The 18239-nt window shown below is 35.6% G+C and overlaps 1 protein-coding gene across 2 annotated transcripts in view; it reads left to right on the top strand.

The window, feature by feature from the left end:
- The window catches only part of PRCP (prolylcarboxypeptidase), an 87331-nt gene that overhangs the window by 21482 nt on the left and 47610 nt on the right, over positions 1-18239 (top strand). The window contains exons 1-2 of one of the 2 annotated variants that reach the window (XM_074217005.1): positions 4665-4740; positions 13954-14094. Coding sequence is in view for 1 of the 2 variants with exons in the window: in XM_074217004.1 (XP_074073105.1) it covers positions 13954-14094 (141 nt within the window). In the remaining variant the exon portion in view is untranslated. Of the gene's footprint in view, positions 1-4664; positions 4741-13953; positions 14095-18239 lie in introns of those variants that run through there. The other variant, XM_074217004.1, reaches the window with a different exon arrangement.

Raw genomic sequence — 18239 nt, 5'->3', positions numbered from 1 at the left:
GAATGCAGAACTTTAGTACTATATAGTTCAGTATAAGAAAGTGCCATGAAGATGACATAGTTTTTCTTTTTTTAAATTTTTTTATTTATTTAAGGAAATGGGGTTAAGAGTGACTTGCCCAAGGTCACACAGCTAGGCAATTATTAAGTGTCTGAGGCTGGATTTGAACTCAGGTCCTTCTGACTCCAGGGCAATATGACATAGTTTTTCATAGTTGTGTGTGTGTATGTGTGTGTGTGTGTGTGTGTGTGTGTGTGTATGATGAAAAATGAAGTATTGTGGCAATAAGTCTATGGTGAGATCTCTAAGGAAAATCATACTTTGAATTAATTTTTGCTCCCATCTATCAGTTTCTGAACATAATTTGAATTATGCCATGATGCTTTCTGGATTGGTTTGTACTTTTCAATGATAATTTTCTAATATAAAGATAAGATAATAAAACCAAAAAATGTGATTTTTAAGGCAGAATTGAGTTACCTGATATAGTACAAGTTATAGGTCCTTAATGCTGTCTTTGTTGAATTGGATTTTAGCCCATTCAGGTCATGTTGGCCTGTCAGGGTTACACATGGGGAGTCACCTGTTACTCCCTGTGGCCTTAAGTGACTCCCTTTCCACATAAGACATATTGAATATGCTGGCTGGTGGGAATTAAAGAGCAATCTATAAACATTAAAAGAAATTCTCCATTTATCTTCAGGAACAACCAGGAACTTTATGAACAGTTGTTCATAAAGATAGTAATCCTGTAGCAAAGGAACCAGAATCTAATCACAGGAAGTTGCTCTCTAATTCTTTACCTTGTAGTTATTGTGTAGAATTTTTTAGTTTCATGTGAGGATATCCTCCTCCCTTCCTGTATCTTTTCAAAATGACCTTTAAAACAATAAGGTTGATGTTTTTCTGGTGTAGAGTATAGTTTTTAACATTGGAAGTAAGCCTCCTGAGACAGTTTGACAATAGATTGTACATTTTATTGTGGAATTCCCCATAGACATTTGTTTTCTTATTTACTGTATCAGAATTCTGTAAAGGCTTTATTTTTCAGAGTATACTAAAAGCCTTTAAGATGGCATGTATATATCTTATTTGATCAAATATTTTTTAAAAAACAGTCAGAAGTAGTCATGTTATCTCTCAAAGTGATAACAGAGTAATGCAGACCTTAGTTTTATTTTTTAGACTCATCATTTATTCATTCAAGTGTTTGTAATAATCCATCAACAAATGTTAATGTATAGTGTATCTCAGCAGCTAGGGATACAAAGAAAAAACGAAATTGCCCTATAAGGTGAAACAATGCAAGTAAATTCAAACCATATACAATATAAGGTCATTAGAGGAGAGGCACTAATGGCTGGAGGGTAGGGATGGTCCAAGGACAGATGTGTAGGAGATGACCCTTAGAAGTTTTGCAGGAAGCTAGAGTCTAATATAAATGAGGAGGGATTACATTGTAGGAATTGAAGACAATCTATACAAGGCATGGAGATGGGAGATGGAATGTTGTCTGGGAAGGACAGCAAGCTGGCTGTTAAAGTACATGAGGGAGTTGTAGCCAAACTGTGAAGTACCTTAAAAGTCAAAAAGAGTATCATATGCTAAAGTAGAGCTTCTTAACTGAAGACCTGGGAGCTTGTTTTTGAAAAAAAATATTTGATAACTATATTTCAATATAACTGGTTTCCTTTTAAATCCTATGTATTTTATTTTATTATTTGGAGAAGAGGTCCCTAGGCTTCCAAAGAGGGGACAAAGTCAGGAATGAGGAAGCCTTTGGAGTTTCAAATTATCACAGATTCTCAAAGTTGGAAGCAACTTCAGAAGTCATTTAATCCAACCCGAATATGAAAATATTTCCTTGGTAGAATATATCTCATAAGTCTTTGCTAGAAGACCTTCAGAGAGGGGGAAGCTCCTGAGATAGCTCATTCTACTTTTTAAAAGCTCTGTTATCTATTGATTTGATTTAGATGAGCATATAAAAGTCTTTATAGAATTTATTTACTTTTTCATCCTTTGTAGCATGTTTCCACTTAAAATGTAGCTGTCTTTGTTGATGGTGTTTTTCCTTTGCCCTTCATGTCTACTGTGACAAAAGTATCTCTAAAATGATTTCTGGTTGAGTTTCTACTCATTCTTTAACGCAATTCAAATTCTATTTCCTCTAGGGAATTTTCACTGATTCATTCATTAAGTTGATCAAGAATTTTTTCCCCCTCCTTTGTACTTTATATAATATGGTATTTGCACCTCTCTTGGCTACTTAAATTGTGCATTATTTTGATTTTCAAAATTATTAAATGTAATGGGTATCTTATTGACTTCTGGAATCACACTACTATTTGGTTTTAAATTAGGAAACCTATATTTAACTGTAGCCCTCATTTAGTACATTTGTTGCTAGCATTCCCAGGCAGAAACTATAAATCAAATATCAAAATATTATAACCAGATAGCAAAACAAATTAGAGAAAATCAAGTAATGTGACAATCCCCAGATTCCCCATACAGGAAAGGGTAAAATCTTCTACAGTCTCACTTACATGGGAAAGAAGGGGAAAACTCACTGCTTCTAAGGGAGAAAGGCTTGTCTGACAGTCAGTCTCTCTTTCCTGTTGGTATTCCTTCAGTCTCAAGTGCAGCACATACATTGTTTGTTTCAACTCATTTTTAGTCTTGTCCAACCCCATTTGGCATTTTCTTGACTAAGAACTAGAGTGGTTTACTATTTTCTTCTACAGCTCATTTTATAGAGGTAAACAGGGTGAAGTGACTTGTCCAGGTTACCCAGCTAGTAATTGTCTGAAGCCAGATTTGAACTTAAGGAGATGAGTTTCTTAACTTAAGGGCCAGCACTCTAACCATTGGGTAATCTAATTGCTCCAAGGCTAGCACAAGAGCTTTGCTATACTTGCATCTTTTCAGTTCCATCCTTTGGAGATCTTTTTCCTGAACCTTGAGTCCCCTTGATTTTGTGGCATCTGTCACTGCTGTTTTCTGCTTCTGTCCTGAGTTGCTAGGACCGTTGACTGAAAATCTTATTTCCTGTGGTGGCTCTGCACAGTGTTGGGGCTGGGTAGGAAAAAATGTTAATTCTCTTGGGTGAGAACATATGGGTCAACATGGTTCAGGGGTTAATGGCACATTTCAAGTTCTTTTTGTTGAGATGGGTGTATACTATTTCTGTCTTTTACTTAGACTAGCAAGGCCTTTTAAATTATCAATTTCACGAATCCTTCAGTGGCTCCTTTCAGAATCTTCCATTTTGAGGAGGTCCCCCAGGCCATCCATCTTTTCATTTTTCTATCAGACAGTGTTCCTCTGGACTTCATCATGCCCTTCATCCCACCTTCCCACCCTTCTCCTTTTTTCCCTTCTCCTCTCCCTCCCCACCTTCAGCTTTTTTTATATGTTGTCTTCCACCATTAGGATATAGGCTTCTTGAGGTCATAGACTGTCTTTTTGCTTGTATTTGTATTTCTAGTACTTGGTAATGTGCCTGCCACATAATAAATACTTAATAAATTCTTGTTGACTGATCTCTATAGGTCAGTATCTACTTAAAACCATATTGTGTGCAGGTATATTTATTTGAGGTCAAAGATTTTATTACTGGCTATTTTTCCTTGTGATAAAATCACAAGATTCTTTTTCTCTTTAGAACTTCTAGGTGTTATTTTTTGTACATGATGTTGGCAATCTATGGTGGCATCTAGATTGGTGGATATGCATAGGGGCCTTTGGAGCCTATGGAGAAGGATAAGCTTCTCCAGAACTGAGGTTGAGGAGTAGAGAAGATGACTGTAGAGAGAGGTGGAGTAAAAGATATATTTTCATATTACTTTTTTATAATAGCACCTTTTTAATACCAGAAAATTCTTATTTCTTGGCATATAGCTATAAAGTGAAGCTTCAAAGTTCCTGGAGATGGCAATATATGGTAGGGATTTAGGAAGGAATAATGTTTAAACTTGCCTAGAGAAAACTAATGCCATCTCTCAATTCAATTAAATCCTCATAAGGGAACTTCAGAGGCCTAATTACACACTACTCATTCCACTCTGTATAGTATTCTTTTCTACCTTGTTCATGCCTAATAAATCTTCATACTCTCATTACATACCTAAATGTTTCTAGTGACAGGGAAAGCCTTACTTCAGGAGGCAATCCATTGTATTATTGGACAGTTCCCATTGATATATGTATATAGTTCTTCCTCGTATTGAGCTGAATTTTCTTCTCTGTAACTCTTTATTAGTCTTACCTTACTCTGCTATACTCCTAAGAGAGGCCTTTTCCAGACATTCTCTATCCCCTTTGTATCTCCAGTGTAATTACTCTGAATTGAATAAACATGTTCCCATACTGTTTTAGGGGTATACACATCATACTAACGCATAAATGGGTAGACTCTAGGCTTTACTGATTTGCTTCTTTCTTCATTATTTCTAGTAAATTTTCTCCTGACACTTTGCTGTCTATTTCTTTGAATCCTGTAGTTTCCTAGGAGCCTTGTCGAAGATGTTATGGCAATGACACTTCTCAATTCTTCATCCTACTGCTTATTAGTCTTTCCTTTATGCCTATGATTTAATGGACAAAAAAATTTCTTCTTTCCTTCCCTCAGCCTCATTAGATCTGTGATAACTTCACAAACACTATTTAAACATAGACACAGATACCTCAACAAAGCCTACCTACCAATCTACCTCACCACCAACTCAGAATTACATCGTAAGTATTAATTTGTAAAAGTGATTTTTCTAGGAACTTTTTCTATCTATTGTTGCTCTTGTAGGTATTTTAGTACCATCTTAATATTGTGCTAAAGAAGACTATAAAAATTGTGAACCTGATTTATTCATAATGAGTTTGGTTTTGAGAATTTTACTAGGTTTCTATTCAGACATAGGTGGTATAAACATCCATTCATCCATCCATACACACACACACACACACACACACACACACACACACACACACACACAATCAATTCAATGATGAAATTAAATAGTTCCAGACCTGGAGGAGCTTGCCATTGAGTGAGGGGAGATAACATGAACTATTGAGGGAGAGGCACTAGGAACTGGAAATATCAGTAAAGGCTTCATGTAGGAGGTGACATTTAAATTGCTAAGGAAGCTTCATGTTAGAAGAGGTTGAGCTGAGAAGGGAATGTATTCTAGGCCTAGTGGATGAGCAGGGCAAAGGCAGAGATGGGAGATGGAAGGTCATGTATATGAAGTAGTAAAAAGTTGTTTGGTTGAACTCTAGTATATGCAAATACTTAATTTGTTATTCTAAAACCCTTCATGAAAGTCCTTCTGTAGAAGTAGTTTATGGTACAGTGGACAGAGCATTGGCCTTTGAGTCAATAGAACCTGAGTTAAAATCTAGACTTTAGACACTTACTAGGTGTATAATCCCGGGGAAGTTGCTGAGAAAGTCACTTAACCCTGATTGCCTCAAAAAAAGTTCTCCTGTTGTAACTTACCTCATGGTAGAAATGAACCTGAAATCTTTTTTTTTTTTTTGCAAGGCAATGGGGGTTAAGTGACTTCCCCAAAGTCAAACAGCTAAGTAAACATTAGTGTCTGAGGCTGAATTTGAACTCAAGTCCTCCTGACTCCAGGGATTCTGTTGTAACCACTGCACTACTTGGATGCCCCAGAACCTGAATTCTTAAACACTGTGTAACAGAATGCAGATTTTGGTAGGTTCTACTAAATGGGCAAGGCATTGACTAGTTATGATTTAATGTATATTTGTTGCCAATAGATCAGCTTAAAGGGTTGACTGTGGGGTAAAGAATTCCCACAAAGGTACTCTTGCAGACTAAATCTAGAAGGGCTATGATCTATTCTGGTGGAGGAAGTATCCATTTGAACAGGCTCAATATGTAGTATTATTTTAAATGAAATATATTGAAATATAAATAATACCTAAACACTTTATATCTAAATATATTTGTTTGCAAAATTGTATCATAGTATACAAATATTGTGTAATCCAACTTCCTAAATATACTAAAGTACTTCAAGGATATTATGAAACATATTATAGAATATACCACGACCCTTCTGTAACTAAGAAAATGGTTTTTCAGGCGTTACCATGCCTGAAAATTTAAACATTTTACAACTAAGCTGATGAAAACTGTTCTTTGAACAACAGGCATATAAATGACCACACTGAAATCCCTTCCAGTTTAGTATGCAATTATATCTAGATATGAATCTATTCAACTACTTTAGTCAGGTTGATTGAGCTATATTTGAATTACTTAACTATATTTATCTGAAAAATATTTTAAATTAAAATAATAAAAACATAGTATTTTCTAAAGCTCCCTTATCAAGTCCCCAACACTCATCAACCCCTTACAAAAAAAAACCACTCCCCAAACCTCAAATTGTTTTAACATTTTTTCTTCACTAGTTATCTCAAGAATTGGATTGTATAACAGCACCCTCTTGTGGGCATTTTAAACCTTTTTTTTTTTGCTTTTAATTTTATCACAGGTGTATGTGTTAGGTCCATAGTTATTAACTTGAGGGCTTAAGAATCATGAAATTTTCTGGCTCACACTTCTTGAGGTCACTGGAAATTGTTATTTGTGTATTATTACTACATAGAAAGACTTAGGATTATTACAAATTTAAACTTTTCTTACTTTGACTGCTGATACAAATGAAATTTTCAAAAGATTTTTTTTTGAGGGGAGAAAGGGATTAATTCATATTTTACTGATGTGGGGTATATTTCTGGTGAGGAAACAACTTCTACCATTGCAGATTGGCACTTTATATGCAGTTTATGGTCTTAGAAAACTATCTGGAGAACTGAGAGGTTAATTGACTTTTCAGCATCACACACACAGTATATATTAGAAGCAAGACTTGAATCCTCTCTGAGATCCATGCTCCCCCATTACATTCATTACCACTTGCCTTCAAAGTATTTATCATGACATTATTTGGTAATAGCCTTTGGGAGGGGCCATTGATCTTAGGTTTAATCTTAGTATAGGTAAGATTATTTTTCTAATATAATTTTAAAGCTTCAGCTTTAAAATTAAAATATTCATGTAGGAGGTGACATTTAAGTTGCTAAGGAAGTTTCATGTAGGAGGAGATTGAACCAGAAGGGAATGTATTCTAGGCATGGTGGATGATCAGGGCAAAGGCAGAGAGATGGCAGATGGAAGGTCCATATATTTCCTTCTAGTAGTCAGGATCCCTATTGAAAAACATTTTTTCCCCTCCTTAGAAAGAACTGTATAGTTAGCCTGTGATGGCTATCTTCATCTGTTGAAATACTTAAGTGCTGACTCCACTTGCTAATTCCTGGTTTCAGGACTTGGCCACTTTGTGACACAATTAACAATATCACATTTGTATTACAATTAAAATAATATTTATTGAACACCCATTTACACCAATTGTGTTATGTTTACTTTAAGGAAAAAATGTCTGTATTGTAGGATGATATAAGGCCTCTTGTGTCCTGAAATTTCCACTATCTTCCATGCCATTACTTTTCTTTCCTTGAAACTCCAACTCTTCTACTTTTCATACTTTTAAAAAATTAGTCTATTTGTTTATTTGTAGTTTATTCTTTCTTGCAGAAGGGAGATGTTCCTAGTTTTAGGAGTAGGTAAGAAAACAAGAGTAGAAGATAAAAGCATAAAATTCCATCTTCAAATTTATTTGGATAATAAGAAATCTCCAGAGAATTTTAAGAGGAAGGGATCTCAGAGGTCATTTAGTAAGATCCCCATCAGAAATTTGATTACCTCAATAATATTTAATAAGTCATGCATTGCATTTAATAAGAAGTTTTTACTCATATTGGACACTGAGGTCTGTCTCTAATTCTGTAACTTCTAAGTCATAGGAATTAGAGTTCTGAGGGACCCTTTATCCTTTTTCTGCCCTCTGGGTCCTTTCAGAACAAATTTGATTTTTTCTTTCACATGATAGTTAATCACTTTATAAGCCAAATTCTGTTTGGCAAGAAAGGTCATCAAAAACTGATTGGCATGGGGTGGCTAAGAGCCACAGTGGATAGAGTACCTGCCCTGGAGGTAGGAGGTCCTGAGTTCAAATGTGACCTCAGACACTTACTAATTACCTAGCTGTGTGACCTTGGACAAGTCATTTAACCCCATTGCTTTGCAAAAATCGAAACCAAAAAAAATAAAACCAACTGATTGGCACTTAAAGAACTGTATCTGTTGAGCTCTTCCTATCAGCTGGAAGATTATTGAATTTAGTTTTCATCAAACTTCTTTATGTAATTTTTGTTGTCATTTATATGATTATATACTATGTAACCATGGGATTATAGATCTAGTGTTGGAAGGAACCTGGCAGGCCATCTCATCCAACAGCCTCATTTTATAGATGAAGAAATGGAAGCACAGATAGTTCCAAGTGGGAACAAAAGAGAGATACTTCATCAGATATAGCCAGTAAAAGCAGGCCCCATTTCCTCATTTGTAAAATGATGAGGTTGAACTGGATGATATCTCAGGTCCTTTCCAACTCTATATCTAGCATCCAATGTCCACTGACTTAATCAAATTAATAACAATCACAAATAACACCAAGAAGTTGGGTATGTTGCCTTAAGTTAGTACAAATTCCACTTTGAAGAAGTTCAAAGCTGGGAGGGACCTAAGGAGCCATCTAATACAATACAAACCAGCTACTTTATCTAGATTTGTTTGAAGGACTTTGATGAGGGAAAACTCACTATTTTTCTGGGTGAATCTCCTTTATCTTTGGATAGGTCTAATTATTAGGAAGTTTTTCCTATGTCAAGTGAAGCCTAAATTTGCTTCTTCCCAATTTCCATCCATTGTTTCTAGCTCTTCCCTCTGGGACCAGAGTAAGTCTAATCTTTTTTCTGCATGATAGCACTTCATATACTTGAAGAAAGCTCTCATGCCATCCCTGAATCTTCTCTTAGAGAGGCTATCCATTCCATTTCCAGTTTCTTCAGTCAGTCCCCATATTGGACTGTTTGATGCTGAGAACTGTCATCATTTTTGGTTGCCATTCTTCTGGACAGGCTCTAGCTTATCATGTCCTTGCTAAAATGTAGTTTTTACAAGTGAACACAGTGTCCCAGATATGGTCTGATTATGGCAGAGTAGAGCCTATACTATTACTTGTATATTTCAGATTACTCTCTGATTTTCAACACAACTCCAGATCTCACTAGCTTCTTTGGTTGTCTTGTCCCGCTGTTGACTTCTTGTCCCACTGTTAACTTCTTGTCCTTTGTTATCAAATAAGACATCACTACATGAGATACAAATTACAGTGTGTCTGTTTGTGGTTGATCACACAGATACAAGCTTGGAATGTTCTTCCACAGGTCAGGCAAAAATAGTCCATGTGAACACCCAGGGTAGGTACTTTAAACTTACTGATCTCATGATTTCTTTTTACTCATTCAGTTAAGTAACACTCTTATTGATGAGGGCATGCCATGCTGTGCTAGTGTCTTCCATGCTGCATGATAATTCCAAAGTTATTAAGAGAGACCTTCAGGGTATCCTTGTCTTGTCCCCCCCCACCCCCGTGAGCACTAGCCCTGTGTGAGTTCTCCATAAAATGATTTTTTGGCAAGTGTATATTTGACATTCCAATAATGTGCTCAACCCATCACAGTTGCACTCTCTGTAGTAATGTTTGAATGATTGGTGGTTTAGCTTGAGAAAGGACCTCAGTGTCTGGTATCTTCTCCTGCCAGGTGATCTTCATAATCTTCCTAAGACAATTTAAGTGAAAGAAATTCAGTTTCCTGGCATGACACTGGTAGATTGTCCAGTTTTCACAGGACAATGAGATCAGCACAACAGCTCTGCAGACTTTCATTTTGGTAGTCAGTTTAATACTTCTTCTCTCCCATGCTTTCTTTTGGAGCCTCTCAAATACTGAGCTAGCTTTGGCAATGCATGTGTCAACCTCATCGTCAATATGGACCTTCCTGGAAAGGACACTACCAAGGAAAGTGAACTTGTCCACAGTATTCAGAACTTTTCCATTTGCTGTAACCAATGATTCCACATATAGATGGTGTGGTACTGGCTGAGGAGCACCTGTGTTTTCTTGATGTTACTCCTTAGGCCAAAGCCAAAATTAGCACAAGCAACAGAGAATCAGTTCTTACTTTGTTGCTTCTCAGCTTCAGAGCTGCATTGAGTGCAGTCATCTGAAAACAGAAGATCTTGCATCAACACTCCCTGTACTTTGGTCTTGACCTGTAGCCTTTTCAAATTGAAGAATTATTTATCGTCAGAGTGATAGCTGACCTTGAAGTCATGCTTATCCTCATTGAAGGCATTTGATAACATGACTGAAAAACATCATGCTAAAAAGCATGGGAGCAAGGACTCAGCCTTATTTCACTTCATTGGTGACTGGGAAATCTTGAGATCATCATTCACTATCCAGAACCCAGGCATGTGTGCTTTCATGAGATTGTTGTCTGGTATGATTTTCCATAAGCCCTCATGACAGTGGTGTCAAAGGCCTTGGTCAGATCTACAAATGTATACAGACCTCTTTTTGGTTCTTGGTGTTTTTTCCTGGAGTTGTTGGGCATCCAACACCATATCAACTGTTCCTCTACCCTTTCTGAAGCCACACTAGCTCTCAGGAAGGTGACTATTTTCCAGGTGAAGGATCATCCTATTGAGAAGGATTTGGCTAGAATCCTATCTGAAGTAACTAGAAGAGAAACACCCCTGTGATTTTCATAGGACAATCTATTCCCTTTATCTTTATAGAGATGGACGATGGAGACATCCTTGAATTTCTGAGGGAATTCATGTCATATAATATGGAAAATTTCAGTCAGCTTTTGTATGAGCATTGGATCCCCTATTTTGTAAATCTCAGTTGAAATCCTTAAAAGGCTGCTCAAACACTCAGGGGCTGCCAAATCCCAATGCTGCTTGCAATAAAGATATGACCCTATGGCCTGGGTCACCTGTGTGTAGGGTTATGACTACAACTCCCAGTGTTTCTGTACCTGCTGCTTCATTACTTGTCTGTCACCATAGAACTTTGAGATAGGAATGATAAAATGATGTGGGTGACGTCTTTTTGATGCAGGCATAGATTGGATTTAAGTGATGCAGAGTTGCACAAAGTCATTGATCTCATTCTGTCTTCCAAAGTCATCACAGTACAGTGGCAAGATATAGTCAAGACAGCTGGTGATGGGTATAGGTACAATGGATGATTTGGTGTCTTCCATGTCTAACCAAGCTCTCAGCACTCCACAGTACCTACTTCAGCTGCCTTTGTGGCCATTGGAATGAATTGTTCTCATCTACCCATTCCATTAGTGGAAATTTTCACTTGCTTGGGATAGACATTGCCTAGGTACTAGTCTTCCTTTTTTGACTCTTACTGAATTTTCAGTTCATCAAAACCTGATCTTCTTCTTGTAAACTACTTCTCTACCCATCTTATACTTGTGAATGCAGTTGTTTTGGATTCAAGGGTAAGATCTTATTTTATATAAAATTTCATATTATTCAATATGACCCAGTTTTATAGCATATTAATATCTTTTTCAATTCTGCTTTTGTCATCATGCGTGTTATTCATCCCTCCCAGTTTATATCATGTGCAAATTTATTAAGAATGTCATCTATGACTTTATCTGAGACATTGAGAAAATGTTAAATAGCATCGGACTTCCCAGGGCACCCAACTGCAAACCTCTTCCATGTTGTCATTGAGCCATTAATTACTAGACTTTGGTTCTGGCCATCGAACCAGATCTGAATCTATTTAATTAAATTGTTATCTACTCCACATCACTGCATCTGTTCCATTTATTTTGTATTATTTGGTAAATTATGCATGTGCATATATATATAATATATGTATATGTATGTAAAATGAACCAATGGATTGATTTATTATCTCATTAATTTGGCATTGCTGACTAGCCCTATATTGTTGTCTTTTCAGACAAATGTTTCTTCTGATTAAACATTCCAGTTAAGGCTAGGGATATATGTCCTTCTCAGGGTCTAGCACAAAACTATATAGTTGTAAATATCCAGAGATTTCTTTCTTAGAAGTAAGAATTATTTGAGAATTATATGAGTGATGCAGTATGGATTGAAAGATGAGCTGAAGATCTAGAAAAGCCTGGGTCCTGCCTCTGCTGTGTAATCCTGGACAAGCCACTTAACTTCAGAGTGCCCCATACAACTTTTAAAACTGTGGGCTTTGGAGATAGTACACTCACAGAGGAGTTTCTCATTAAGAGATGAATTACAGATCCAGGTTAAAATAATGATGTGATCCTACAACTAAGTGAGGTATTTAAAATTTCATTTTTGATTTATAAAAGTTGTGGAATAATTTTTAAGACTTGTTGAAGGAAAGGAATAAAGAAATGGAAAATGGACTTAACTAATTTATTAGATCTTTACATAGTTTATTAGAAATCTTCAGATCACGTATAGGTATGTTTATTTACACAAGTTAGTGATGTACCCTCAGTACTATGATAGTTTTCATCACTACCTTGTCAAAGTCTACAGGAATAGTGACAGTTCTCCAAAGTATAGACAACACTATGAATATACTATGAAATTTATTTTCTAGTAATTTTATAGTTAAAATTGTTATTTTGACTTTAGTACTTAGGGGATCTGTGGTTTGTTTGGAGTAGATAAAACTTCCTTTATACCACATTGTAGATTGCAAGTCTTTTATGTTGTAGTGCTCTGGTGAGTTTCTTTGTGGGAAATAGTAATTATCAAGATGTAACCATCTTGGTGATGAACTAACTTAGTTGGACTGGACTTCAGAAGATCATCAGACCCAAATTCCAAGGTATTTCACCATGGAAGAAAATGACATAGCTTAGGTAGGTTGACATTCATTCATGAACTGAGGTTTAATTTATATGTCCTGATGAGACATCATTGAGTAGTATTTTGATACTTCAAGTTTATTAAATTTTATTTTTAATTTATTTTCATCAAACAATTAGTTTTTGTAGCAATAAGATTAACATTTGAAAATTTTCAGTGTCATTATTTGGAAAAATTGTTGTAACTGAACTTTTATTTTGATACATCTTTTCCATCAGACAGGTTTCAATTTTGAATCACCAAATGATTTTTCAAAATCAAGATAAGTTTGAATAAATGTTTATTATAGCTATCTTTGAAGAAATAAAGATATGGGCTTGAGTCAATCTGCCAGTAGAGGGCAGCATCTTCCCACCCAGTGCTGCCCCCCCCCCCCCCCCCTTTTTAATCCTTTGAAAAATGGAAATAGTCCGTTAGCTAAGTTGGTCTCAGTAATTTTCCAGGTACATATCTTTGGCAATGAGAAATTCAAGCAAATTTGATGTTTGGTATGGACAAGAGGTTGATGTTTAATATTCTGGTAAAGCTACTTAGAAAATAGAATCTTCTTAAGTCTTTTAAATTCAACTTTAAATTTTCAGTTAATGCCCTGTAATATGTTTTTGTATAGTTATAGGTGAGAAGTGAGTTTCCTATGGGTGTGCCTGTGTTTGTGTGTCTGTGTATGGAGAGAGAGAGAGAGAGAGTGTTTTGCTATAGAAATGGCCATTATTGGGTGTGCAAAGTATAATTTAAAATACTGAAATACTGTTGATCTCAATGAAATAGGGATGTGGAGGAAAGATAGTGTAGAATAGAAAATGGTGAGTTCAATTTTGAATGTGTTGAATTGGTTATCTGATGGAATAACTACAATTGAAAGAATATCTGAATCTAATTTTGGAAAATTAAGGGAAAAATGGACTTCTCACTGTTGTATGTAAATGTCTTTTTCTATAGGTCATAATTTTATGAAATGTGCCATTCAACTACTTTAACTACATTTGACTTGAATTTACTTTTTAAAAAAATCTTATTTATTTTGGTTACAGGTTGATCATTTTGGATTTGATATTAATCTAACATTTAAACAACGGTACTTAATAGCAAATCAATACTGGAAGAAAGATAATGGGGCAATACTGTTCTACACTGGAAATGAAGGGGACATTACCTGGTTTTGCAAAAACACGGTATGTATAAACTTATGAAGTTTATCATGTTTATAAAATTTGTCTTTCCAATAGGACTGGGCAAAGGCAGGAATGTGCAGATTTCATTTTATTTTGAGATGTTCTATTTTATAATTTTCTTTATGTGCTTTAGTGGTAAGTTCATAACAAGAAGCTAATAGCTTACTTTTTTGTAATATTAAATTTTAGAACTAGAAGGGTACTTAGCTCAAATTTCTCACTTTACATGGATTGGGCTCCAGGGAGCATGTGTGGGGAGGGGCTTATAGGGACCCACAAAACATGGTCCAGAGTTCCCATTGCAATTTCTATGATAGGTATAAGACAATGCTAAACTAGTTTGGTGATTTCAAATGGCCCCTTTAATGGCCATTGCTGACTTAGTGATCCTTGAAAAGGAATGACTCTAACCTCCACCTTTACCACTAACTCCCTTTTCCCCCCACCATATTCCCCCCCCACCCCCAGCAAATCAGTTCCCTTTCAATCTTTTCCCTGAGCAAATAGGAGTTAATGTGTATTTCTTTTGGTAAGCCAAGACAGTTCTTGGAGCTCCTCCTGTCTGCAATCCTTTCCAAGACAGAAATAATTATAGAAGTTGAAAAAATTCTGCAATTATTAAATGACATTTATTAGTGCATAGAATTTCAAGTTAAAAGGGATTGACTAGTTACTTCATCTGAGGGACTTGAGACTTCTAGATCACTCACAAAGATGCCTGTAAGGCTAGAAATGTCACCTCAAGTCACTAATCAGTCATCCACATTCAGGAAAAAAAGCAAAGTAGAAGAGGCAGCTACAAACCCAGGCCTAGGCTGGCTTGGGCAGGATGGAACTTTAGATGCTTGGCTTGGGGAAGGGTCCTGATTTTTGTTCTCCCATAGTAGGATTTAGAAAAACTAAAACTTTAATTTTTCTATAGCAAGACTTTTGAATCTAATTATGTTGTAATCATCTTGAAGTCAGAAATTTGATTTTTGCTTCTTGTTTTTATTATAATTATAGTAATATAAGGAATCATACTAAAATTAATCAAATTTCAAAAAACCCATATTTGATGTGTTTTCCATTTACTTGTCACCTTGGGGCTTGGATAAATCACCTAGTCATTTTGAACCTAAGGTTATTCATCTTTGGGCATAATTCCTTTCTCCTTACCTCATAGAATAATCATGCAATTCACATGATAAGCCATGGAACTTTTATAAGTAACGATATTCTGTTCAAATGTGAGAGGTTATGCTTGTTGAAAAGCTATTTAATTCTATTAGATCACTTGATAAAGAAATTAAATTTTTCTTTCCTCTTCTAAAATTTTCTTTAGTTGCTTTATATTCCTTCTCAGACCTGATTGAAGTTCTCTAGGAATCCACTTATATAATTTTCTGCTTCCATGAAGCATTTTGACCTAGTGACAGGAGCACTGGACTTAGAGTCAGAGGGTCTGGGCTTAAAACTCACCTCTACAACTTCCTATCTGTGTACTCTTGGATAAGTCATTTGTTTTCTATGGGCCGCAGTTTCCTTATCCAGTTGGATTAGATGAAGATTAAGGTCCCTCTGGCACTAAATCCTGTGATCCTTTATGTAATTTAATATTTGAAGAATTACTAAAATGTTAAGTATACATGTGTGTGTGTATATATATATATATATATCTATATATATATATCTCTATATATATCTATATCTTTGTGAGTATTCATACATACTTACATAGACACACATATCCAACTGTCTCATTTGTTGTTCAATTGTGTCTGACTCTCCATGACTCCACTTATGGTTTTCTTGGCAAAGACATTGAAATGATTTGCCATTTCCTTCTTCAGTTCATTTTACAGGTAAGGAAACTGAGGTAAATGGGGTACATAGGGTCACACAGCCTGTAAGTGTCTGAGGCTGGATTTGAACTGAGGGAGATGAGTCTTCCTTGACCCCAGGCTTGGCAGTTCTTCCACTGCACTACCTAGCTGCCTCAAATATGTATGTATGCATGCATGCATGTATATATGTATACACATTCATGCATGTATGCACCAATATATACACATCTAGATTAAAATTTTAGCATTGAGAACAGATCATAATATTTTAGTTTATGGCTAATCTTGTTTTCAGGGTTACTGAATGTATTTTACAGTGCAGTCAGTTCTGGGTTTAAAGCCTCCATCTGTACATTGTATGGGGGGTGCTCTGCCTTGGACCACTCCATTCAAACAGAACTGAAACCCTCTGCCACTGCCAGGGGAGCATTTGTGAATTGTGACACTACCTTCCATTTGTGAAGTGCTTTAAAGTTTTCCAAGTACATCCACAAGTGTTTGTTCTTTATTAAGTAAGAAGGGCACACATTATTTCTGTGTTTAAAAAATCCAAACAAACTTTAATCTCTTAAAGAATTTTGTTGGTTAGAGAATAGTGAAAGGTAGAACTAGAAAGCAGGGACTGATTTGTTTACTTTGTGGTGTCCTGTCCCCAAATCTCTTACAACATAATGCTAACATCCCCTCCTTCTCCATCATATGACTCTTGAAATTTTTACCTTTTAGTGATTCTCTTAGGTTAACAACTAACATTTAAAAAGAAATACTACTTGAGGCTTATGGCACTAATGTGAATCATTTCCAATTTTGAAACTTTTAGTGTCTCAGTTAACTCTTCTTTGAATATAAAGTTATTTTATTTCCCAAACCTATATGCCTGTTATATTCCCAGAAAGTTGTCATATTAGACAAATACATAGTTTAAGGATGTGTGATTTATTAAAGGGATAGGCATTCCTTTTACTAATATAGATTGTAGTTCTTCTCTATTTTAGAAGGTGGTTCTTATGAGGTAATATGATTCTTGCCCCCAAATAAAATTGTCATCCAATGGCTAAACTTCTGATGATGATCTTCGTGGAATTTTAGCCAGTCTGGTCCTCTACTTCAAAAGATAACAGCCTTTATGCCTTTCTCCCTTGGTAGAAACTGCCAGAGTTTGCACTCTGTTATAATTACATTCTAGAACCCAGGGTCATCTCTCTGCCATGATGAGGCAATGGAGGAGGCAGTAATGAAAGGGAATACAATTTATTTATTTATTCTATGCCTGGGGCCTGGATGGGGAAATTGGATGCTTTCCCAGCTCCACAGTCAAATTTTCTCAGTCTAAGGCATCATGATTGTTTTAGACCAAAATCCCAGAATGCTGTACACACATAGTCAAATGGTTAGCACAAAAACATATTATAAAAGCTAATTACATTGTTTTTTGAACTTTATAAGCCTTACAATTAGTATGAATAATTGGGAATTGGCTGTATATTTAATTCCTTCAGGGGCATATTGAAGTGCTGGTATTCCTGGGTAGTACCAACTGTTTTTATATGGTCAATCATTCCTAAACTTCTGGACTCTGTTTCTGTATTTATAATGAAGGAAACATTGGTCTCTGATTTTGTCATGTATGGTGAACTATAAATGATTTAACGTATTGTTTATAAGATTTCCTTTCAAGAAGGAATGGGAAAAGCAGGAAATAAATGAGTACACCTTAAAAACAATGTCTTGTTCTATAGTTTTTACTAATTTATTTAGAAAAAAAATGGACTTGCCTTGATCCTGAGCTATTGATATAGATTTATCTTTACTTTTGTTCTAGTTAAAGACAAACATTAGTATATGAGAATATTATATACCCTTAAGCACAAAAATGCATATATATGCTTATATGCACCCTTGTACACTTGTGTATATATATATATATATATATAATATATATATTTATAACTATATGTGCATATCCTATTTATTCTGTTTGTGACATTAGGCAAGTCATTTTGCCTCTCACTTTCTTCCCCAAAATATTGAGCTAGATGAGTTCCTGTCCACTTCTTAATTCCTATATATACATATACTTCCAAGCATACACACACACACACACACACACACACACACACACACACACACAGGTATTTATACTGACTGCACGCATAGACATATAATAAGGTAAATGAATAATAGGGTAATAATGTGGCTCATTGGGTTGGGGAGAAAGTGTGTGTAATGAATTTAGCTAAGAAAGAACAGTTTAATAGGTGAATGCTTACAATTAGGCAGATGGCAAAGAGGGTAAGGGATCATTGGAGTAATGGTAAT

The sequence above is a fragment of the Macrotis lagotis genome, chromosome 1, assembly GCF_037893015.1.
Source record: "Macrotis lagotis isolate mMagLag1 chromosome 1, bilby.v1.9.chrom.fasta, whole genome shotgun sequence".
NCBI lineage: Eukaryota > Metazoa > Chordata > Mammalia > Peramelemorphia > Peramelidae > Macrotis > Macrotis lagotis.
This window is presented reverse-complemented; position numbering and strand designations above follow the sequence as displayed.